This window comes from Larimichthys crocea, chromosome XVIII, assembly GCF_000972845.2.
Source record: "Larimichthys crocea isolate SSNF chromosome XVIII, L_crocea_2.0, whole genome shotgun sequence".
In the NCBI taxonomy this organism is placed as follows: domain Eukaryota; kingdom Metazoa; phylum Chordata; class Actinopteri; family Sciaenidae; genus Larimichthys; species Larimichthys crocea.
Window position 1 is genome coordinate 14,220,148 of NC_040028.1, and position 9,222 is coordinate 14,229,369.

The 9,222-nt window shown below is 40.1% G+C and overlaps 3 protein-coding genes across 3 annotated transcripts in view; 1 reads left to right on the forward strand and 2 right to left on the reverse strand.

The window, feature by feature from the left end:
• Positions 1–1,538, reverse strand: part of lrp2a (low density lipoprotein receptor-related protein 2a) — a 44,863-nt gene extending 43,325 nt beyond the window's left edge. Inside the window, exons 1-3 of the mRNA XM_027290913.1 lie at positions 1,298–1,538; positions 997–1,093; positions 191–524 (exon numbers count right to left, since the gene is read on the reverse strand). Of these exons, the coding sequence (XP_027146714.1) occupies positions 191–260 (70 nt within the window). The 5' untranslated portion in view covers positions 261–524; positions 997–1,093; positions 1,298–1,538. The remainder of the gene's footprint in view (positions 1–190; positions 525–996; positions 1,094–1,297) is intronic.
• Positions 1,113–4,167, forward strand: zgc:172182 (coiled-coil domain-containing protein 89). Its single transcript, XM_010745958.3, has 7 exons — positions 1,113–1,289; positions 2,503–2,969; positions 3,208–3,338; positions 3,422–3,558; positions 3,647–3,723; positions 3,817–3,916; positions 4,002–4,167. Exons 1-7 carry the CDS (start codon positions 1,230–1,232, stop codon positions 4,086–4,088), a joined length of 1,059 nt encoding a protein of 352 aa, XP_010744260.3. The 5' UTR covers positions 1,113–1,229; the 3' UTR covers positions 4,089–4,167.
• A 28-nt stretch (positions 4,168–4,195) lies between these two features.
• On the reverse strand, positions 4,196–7,169 carry LOC104931038 (ATP synthase subunit beta, mitochondrial). The gene is made up of 10 exons (XM_010745957.3): positions 7,002–7,169; positions 6,367–6,540; positions 6,105–6,279; positions 5,865–5,986; positions 5,589–5,773; positions 5,331–5,489; positions 5,125–5,247; positions 4,830–5,042; positions 4,542–4,743; positions 4,196–4,450 (listed from the first exon to the last, which is right to left on the reverse strand). Exons 1-10 carry the CDS (start codon positions 7,105–7,107, stop codon positions 4,353–4,355), a joined length of 1,557 nt encoding a protein of 518 aa, XP_010744259.3. The 5' UTR covers positions 7,108–7,169; the 3' UTR covers positions 4,196–4,352.
• Between the last annotated feature and the right edge of the window lie 2,053 nt (positions 7,170–9,222).

Consider the following 9,222-nt stretch of genomic DNA (forward strand, 5'->3'; position numbering starts at 1 on the left):
TCCTAAGCTTAATAACTAGTGTGTTTTGATGAGCAACAAGTGCACAGGGTGAATCACTAGTACAACTCTGCTGCTGCTGCTGCTGCTGCAGGGTCCTCAATGATTCATTCAGCTGACAACCTGTGTGAACAAAAAAAAATGTAATAAAAAAAAAAAGGAGGGGGGGGTGGACAAAAATCACACTTCTTACCTTCAGAGTGGCACCATCTAACACAGCATATGAAGACGAGAAAGAGTTTAAGTAGCACTGCTCTCCACATTCTGGCTGGTCCGTCCAGCTCAGCTGTGCAGATGGAGGAGCTGTGTAAGGACTGGGGCTGGGATGCTGTTGCTTTCTTGTGTCTGTCTTTCTTGGCCCGCTAGTTGATGAAAAGGGGCGTGCACAAAGGCCAGGACAGCCGCTCCCCCAAGCCAGCCTCGGCCCTCCGGATAAATCCCTCTGGCCCTGGAATCTGCATAATACCATGCAGGTCCGACTTGTCCTGAGTGGCAGTGATTTGTTTTCACTCTGCGGGCTTTTATCACTGTTTATGTGGGAAATAACGGGGTGTAAATCAGAAAAATTATGATAGGAATAATTTAAAAAAAATAGAAAACTACTAAAGGCTTTAAATTAGAGTGTCTTGAAAGCCCAGGCGAGTCACGTAAACAATGTTTGGTTCGGGTCCGACCGTGCACCATTGTTGCATGTTTTCCCCACATCAAGCTTGCAGGTCATTTTTCACAGTTTTACATAATAAACCAATGCAAAAAAAAAAAAAAAATAGGTTAGAAATGCCTTAAATTATCCCACATTTTTAGGTAAACTTTAGGTATCGTGGGAATATTAATATTTCCCCTCAGATTAGACACATGACGTATGAATCAAATAAATATCTCAACATGAACAGCGACAAAAAAAACACATAATAAACCTTTATAATTCAAAATGAACCACTGAAATAAGTTTTAAACGATATAAGAAATTACTACTTTTTTTTTTTTTTAGGTCCATACCTCCACACTGCCAGCGGGCTGATCAGAAGCCCAACGCCGCCACCATGCGGTCGAGCTCGGGGGAAGCAGCCTTCCACCTGCCGGGTGGCTGCCGGTACTAAATCAAAGGAGAGGACAGACCAACGGTGGTTGCCATTAGCGACTGAGCAACTAAAACTTTGAGATGCTTTCCACCAAATGTGGGACTGAACCTTGACTGTGTTTTTTTTTATTATTTAAAAATTTTACTCATCATGGCAACTCCACAGAGAAATACAGACAACTTCTTTAAGGTGGAGGGCAACATGACGGAGGTACGTACAAGTTATCCATTGTATTACGTTGTTGATGAGTCCGCGTACCTTACTCCAACTGTCAAACTAGCGCCGTTAACTGGCTAGTTTTAGACAGTCTGTGGCATATACTTCAGATTTTAAAAGTTAATTACTTGCCCAACTTTAAAATGATCTTTTATCTTCTTTTTATCTTCTATTTCATACGAGTGATATTCAAATTACTTTAAAAAAAATAAACTTAAGTGAACTAGCAACCGTTAGCCGTTAACCGTTAGTCCGTTGCAACCGTTGACGTTACTGTGCTCGCGCCAAAAATGTGTAACAATGTAAATTTCTCTGATTTTCTACATGATTTTTAAATATATTTTCATTATTTTGCTTATATAACTTGTAACAGTGTAACTTTACATTGTTTGTGTTCAGTGATGGAATGAAAAAAAATTATACTATTTGAGAAGCAACTGTTGTGCAAGTACCTACTGCTTCACTTACATTTATAGTTTATTATATTATAAAGTAGTGTTATTTAACTATTAACTATAATTACACTATATAGGTGCGTTTCTAATATTATGGCCCTCTCACTGAAACTGAAACATAATTAGTAATGGTAGAATTTATGGCATGGTTGTTGTATTGGATCACATTGTGAAGCTTTACCAGACAATGTTTTAGATATAAAACAGTATAGAGTATAGTTAGCTAAATAAATAAAATCCCTCACTTGTATGCGATATAAATTAGTAAAAGTAGCTCCAATTTGACCAGCTTACACATAAATACATCATAAATTTAAAAATAATCCAAGGATATAGCTATAAAAGTGTACCAATGACATGGACCATTCTGCCTCCATAATAAGTACTTTTGCTATTGATATTTACTACACTGAAAATATATTTAGCTGATAATATTTACGTATTTAAAGGAGCCAATTTTTTTATTTAAATTACTCAATTCGATTATGTTATTGATACATTTAAATATCTGAATAGTTCTTTAGTAGACAGTATATAAATAAAACTATAATTAAAACAATAAATAAATAAAACTGTGTGCAATTTTGAGTACAGAAAAGACAATAATTTTTCAGGAACTATTACAACCAGAGAGCATTTCCTAGCTGATTTTTCAGTTGTAAAATGTCAGTCAGGTTCTTGTCTAACACAACATAACTTTAGGAAGCTGCCTGTCTGTTAGGTTTTAACATTACTTTTTCCTTTGTTCACAGCATGTGGACAGTATTCAGAAGGCACTAGAGAAACTTCAAAGCCTCTCTGCGGAGGAAAAAACTGAGACGCTGCGGTCCAGGATAGATGAACAGTCAAGTCTGATCTGCATCCTGAAACAGAGAGCAGACGAGCTGCTGCTCCGATGTCAAGTCCTGCAAAAAATCAATATAGAGAAGGAGGGTCGAGTAACAGACTACCAGAAAGAACTGGACGATGAAAGAAGGAAAACAGAGCTCTTAAAGAAGAGATTTATGGATTTGGTTGCCAACTATGAAGCGATGACCGCTTTCATGGACGAGCACAAAAATCAAAATATCCAGTTAAAGTTGGAAAACAAACAGCTGCAGTCAGAAAATGAAACACTTTTCTCCCAAAAATTACAAGATAAAGAAGTGTTGGTTGAAAAAATGTTGAAAGAAATCAAAGAGCTGACGGAAAAATACACAAACAAGGAAAATGACTATCGGTGAGATAGATTTTTGGTAATCTTTACATCTTAACAAGTTATTTATTTAATAAAACAACCAAACATTCACTGGTACCAGCTTTTAAAGTGTGCCGATTAGTTGTTTGTTTCTATGTTATTTGTAGTTTGGACTGTTGCTCGCACAAGCAAGCAATTTGAAGACTCCTGGAAACTTTTTTTAAGTCTAAACGAATTAGTTGATTCGTCGTTGATTCTAACGCTGTAATCTATGTTTAAGGGAGAAATTATCTGCATGCGAGACAAAACTCAAGGAACAAGCAACTGAGCATCAAGGCAAGGAGGTGTCGCTACTCGATCAATTACATGATGCTCAGCAACAGCACAGAGAAGCTGTAGAGATGTGCAAAGGTGGGTAGTCAATGTGTTATCGATATATAAAGCACTATAAATTACAAGCACTTGTAAACGTGGCCTTTTTTAAAATCAAACAGACCTTAAGCTGAAGCTACAAAAGGCTGAAGAGGAGCAGGCTTTGAAGGAAGTCAACATGAGAGAAAGCATAAAATGCCTCACCAAAGAGAAGGACAAATTATTGTATCTATCTATGGAAAGAGGGAAAGTAATACAGGTGATTATTTGTTCTCCTGACTGAATCGCAGCTCTGCACAGATGAATTATCACTTCATGTACACACACACACACACATTTCCACACAGGAGAAACAAGAAGAAATCCAGCAGCTGGAGTCAAAGTGGAAAGAAGAGAAAAAAGCCAGAGTTGAAGCACAGGAAAGGTGAGGTGTGCATCGACAGCAGCACAGTACTGCTTTAAGAAAAATCCTTAAGTCTAACAGCAGTTTTCACATTTGTCCCCAACTCTGCCTCAGATTTGAACGTGAAGCAGAAGCTGTGAACGCAGACTTAAAAGTGAAGTATATGCAGTCTGCTCTCGATGAATCCACAATGAGATATGCACAGTTCAAAAAGGTGTGTTCAAATCTGCAGTATTGAAAAGTGTAATGGCCTACAAAGGGCTGAGAACATGAACATATTTTCTTCTGTCATTTTACAGGATTTTGAAGCTTACAAAGAGCACAGCACAGACCTCCTTATACAAGAAAGGGAGTTAAACAAGACACTTCGCCACATGACAGGCTAAACTTCAGTATTATTGGATCGGTTTCATTAAAGCAAATAACTGACAGTTTGCTCACTGACAGTGCCAGCAATAAAAAAAATTTTAAAAAAAAAAGGACACAAAAAGTATATATTACAACGTTTTTATTTTTTATTATTTTATCTTCACTTTTCCAGAGAAATGGATCCACAACACAACATACTTAGCATGACATGTCAGAGGTTTCCTCAAAAAGAAATTATACTGTACAAATGTTTATCTGATAAAACCTTACAGATGCATCACTTAAGAATGCTCCTCTGCCAGTTTCTCAGCCTTTTGGACTACTTCTTCTATGGGACCCACCATGTAGAAAGCCTGCTCCGGCAGGGCGTCATATTCACCTTGAAGAGAGAAGAGAATAACCATTAACATCAAACGTCCATTAACTTCATCCCATTTGAGAAATACTTGAATCTTGGCACTGCACTGTACCTCCGAGAATGCTCTGGAAGCCTTTGATTGTTTCCTTAAGTGGCACCAGTTTCCCCAAGTGGCCAGTAAAGACTTCTGCTACCTGGAAGGGCTGCGACAAGAAACGCTGGATCTTACGAGCACGAGCAACAGTCAGCTTATCTTCCTCAGACAGCTCATCCATACCCAGGATAGCAATGATATCCTGCAATGATTTGTAGTCCTAAAAAAAAGAAATTTACATTGTTAGACAAGGTTTTAATTCATAGTTTGTTTTGCGGTTATGGTTGATTTAAACATGAGGCTTGCCTGAAGAATTTTCTGCACACCACGAGCAACATCGTAGTGTTCAGCACCAACAATGTTGGGGTCCATGATACGGGAGGTGGAGTCCAGTGGGTCCACAGCGGGATAGATACCAAGCTCAGCAATAGCACGGGACAGCACAGTTGTTGCGTCCAAGTGAGCAAAAGTTGTGGCAGGAGCAGGGTCAGTCAAGTCATCAGCAGGCACGTAGATAGCCTGAAAAAAGATTTTTGTATGAATAATCTGGAAAACAGGAGAAGTTGCCGACACGTGGTTATAGCATCTTGGGTTGTCTTACTTGTACTGAGGTGATGGAGCCCTTCTTGGTGGTGGTAATTCTCTCCTGCATTGTGCCCATATCAGTGGCCAAGGTAGGCTGGTAACCCACAGCAGAGGGGATACGACCCAACAACGCAGACACCTGAAGGACAAGGACACAAATATTTAGACTCAATCTAAGCATGAAGTGTTTTTTTTTTTGTCTGGTAAATATTGAAAATGTACCTCTGAGCCAGCCTGGGTGAACCTAAAGATGTTGTCAATAAAAAGAAGTACGTCCTGTCCCTCCTGATCACGGAAGTATTCTGCAACAGTCAGACCGGTAAGAGCAACTCTGGCACGGGCACCTGGGGGCTCGTTCATTTGACCGTACACCAGTGCTACCTGGAAACATGAAGACGAGAATCAACCAGAGAGGTTAGCAAGTGTTAAAACCGACTCAGAAAAGCCAAATGGCATTTTAACAAAATAAATGTAACTCACCTTTGAGGTGGTGTCCTTCAGGTTAATGACACCAGACTCAATCATTTCATGGTACAAGTCATTTCCTTCACGGGTTCGTTCTCCCACTCCAGCGAACACGGAGTAACCACCGTGAGCCTTGGCCACATTGTTGATCAGCTCCATAATCAGCACAGTCTTACCAACACCCGCACCGCCAAACAGACCTGAAGGAACATGAACAGTTATCAATTATTACGATATGCACGTATGAAAATGTGAAAAAAAAAAATCTAGGGTGTCAGATGATCAACTAACCGATCTTTCCACCCTTTGCGTAGGGTGCCAGCAGATCTACTACTTTGATGCCAGTTACCAGGATCTCCTGCTCCACACTCATGTCTGTGAACTCAGGGGCTTCAGCGTGAATAGGAGCCGTTCTGCAAGATAAGAGTTTAACGAATAAAGATGACGTTTGAATAAATAGTTCTCAAACTTTTAGGAGACAATAAAAATCTAAAATAACTCCAGCATCACGATCATCTCCCCAACACTTACTGTTTGGTGCTAATTGGACCCCTCTCATCAATGGGCTCTCCAATGACATTCATGATCCTGCCCAAGGTCTCCGGGCCCACAGGGATCCTGATGGGGGCTCCAGTGTCCAAAACCTTCTGCCCACGAACCAGACCCTCTGTGCCATCCATGGCAATCGTCCTGACTGTGTTTTCACCTGAAGACACACAGAGTTTAAATTTCAGACCTGCAAGAGCGAGACGTCTCAACACCACCAGTACGTATCACAGCTCGGCACACTCACCCAGATGCTGTGCCACCTCGAGCACCAGCCTGCTCTCGCGGCCAGCCACCTCCAGCGCATTGAGAATGGGAGGCAGGCCTTCATCGAACTGGACATCCACCACGGCACCGATCACAGCCACAATGCGGCCGTTGGCCAGTGCTGCCTGAGCAGCTGGGGCAGCATAACCCCTGCCTGAGAGGGCAAAGACAGAAAAGGGACATTCATGACAACATATTAAATCTTTGCACAGAGTATATATAAAGTTTGGCATGTGATATGTGTGCAAACTTTAAATATATGTCTACATTTTGGTGCTTCAGGATAGCATTACCCAGATATTTAAACTCAGGCTGAGAAGTTCAGTGTCAAACATTGACTTGCACTGAGTTGCTTGCAGAGGTCATTGACTGGAGACAGTAAACCAACACAAGACTGAAGCTGCACCATCTGACTGAAGATACAATATGACCAAACAGATACTAATCCCTGACTTAAGCTGCTTTAACCCAATAATAAATGCATCAAAAAATGAATGGAGGAACTTCATGGTCAACTTGAGGCCTGTCCCACGGAGCTACATTAGCGTTAAACACAAACCAGAGGACGCACAAAGCTGGTAAATTAGCTCATGTTTAAACATTATGTTCACTCACTGGAAGAAAGAGCCGCATGCCTCCCGCTGATTGTCTTCAGGGAGCTGATCCCAGGCTTAAAAGCCTGCAGAGCCCCGCTGCAGCACCGTCCCACAGCACCCAACATGGTTAAGATGGCTGAAGGTGAAGTCACACTCTGCACACTCTGCACAGATCAACTCTGCAGAGTGTCTGAGCATGCGCACTCTGTCAAGTTTTTAAGCCCCTCACTTACCGAAAGAGGGCAGCACAAACCGACAACAACACCCCGTAAACACACACTGTAAGTGTTACCTGCATGATGCATGAAGTGTTTATTATTTTAATATAAAATCATTCTCAAAATACTGAAAATAATTTGTGGCAACGTGTATGTTAGGATAAAATAAACTTTAAATTAAGGAAATTCACTTGTTACAGCAGCTCACAATACACAAGGTGTATAAAAAAAAATAATAAATAAGGAATATATAGTAATTATATACTTAAATAGAAAAAAATTAATAAAATAGCAAATTAAATACAATATAATAATGACTTATATATAGCACCTTTAAAAAACAGAGTGTACAAAGTGCTTTACAGAGCAGTGGACCCAAAAGAAGATCAAGAAAAGTCTAAATGTAAAACAGATTCAAGGCCACAGAAACAGGCAGTATAATGAATGAATAAAAAAATAGTATAGTATAAAGAACGGACAGCATATGCATAATCTCACCCACAGGTTTCTGAAGCTCAAAATCTCTGTGGCTCTGGCTTCTGACCACGTAGCAGTCCTGCCTTGTCTGCCTCCTGGCTAATCTAAAAATCAGCAAAGATTGTCAGTGGACCTGAGGTGAGCCAAATAACTTCTGGGTGCTCAAACAAGTCATCCGTAAATGGTCAATCAAAGCGTCCCCGCTCTTATAAGAGTTTATATACTTTAAGCCTTAATATAATTTGACCAGGTGAGTTCTATAAAAAATCACCCTCAGTACAGTTGTCATGAATGGAGAAATTAGCTATAGAGACCAAAACTGTTTTTGTACCAGGCTGTAAACATGTTTATTTCTGCTGTGAAGTTGGACATTTGAACATGGAGACTGACATGTTCTGTGGCCAGCCTCAAGTGGACGTTAAAGGTTCTGCAGTTTTTGACATTGGCTTAACTTCACAGCCACGGCGGTTTCTTCTTGTTCTTCTTGACTTTTCAAGCCTGAACAAACTTAAAAAACAAAGAAATTTACTTCAGTCACTGTTTTAAATTTACTTTTTCTAGTCTCTTTAACTAGAAAAACGGTAATCTACTTTTAGAAATGTATTCATTTGATGTAGCTGAACTGAACCATTAAAAAATACCAAAATTTTCTACCTAAAAGAAGAAAGCAGAGCAATCCTCTGGAGTATTCATGTTCGTGTAGAAGTATATCATTCTGATTCAGCCTACAAGCTCTTTTCACACCTCATTGTATACGGCCTGTCTCGTCAGTACACTGTTTTATCACAGGTTTAAGCTTTATGAGGAACATTCAGTCAGTGATGGACGCACATGAACGACAACCTGACATCGTCATTTTCACAACTCGCAAATGTTGCTGCAGCACATAGGAACACTATGAATGGCTGTCATTCATCATAGAGCAAAGTGACAGGATGGATTTTGCCAAGCCATCATTCAATGCAACATTCCTTTGTGTCAGAAAGTCTCCTCTAATTACTTCTTGCCTGGAGCTTTGCAATACAAAGCCTCCTCACCTTAAGCACAGCAGGCAAACAGCTTCACAAATCCTGAGCCAGCCTGCACAGGAGCAAACCCATCTTTAAACCACGCACACCAAGAGGAGTAGGCTAAAAGGTCACCTCGACTGGTCAATGGTCAGATGCCCATCTTTTAAGGTCTAGAAGGTGAAGTACCACCTACAGCTCCCAGTTATTTATTTTCTGAGATATATTGCATGTCACTCCCCAACTGGACGCAACCACCTATTCATTACGTATAATTAAAGGAGACAAATCATAATAACGAACGAACGTTTGTCTAAATCTAACGTACTAACAGCACACCAGACATTGTTTGAGGTTGTGAAGCCCTCATTGCCTATATGAATGTTTCATATTCATACTAAAAAGCTGGAAACTGAATGTCCTCATAACTATCTGTCCCCGATCAGCCCTTCATTCCAATGTGAGAAGCATTTCTTCCTGATATCCCTGATATTTTTGAAATTCTTTAGATCCAATCGAAGAGTGCATATTTCCCATA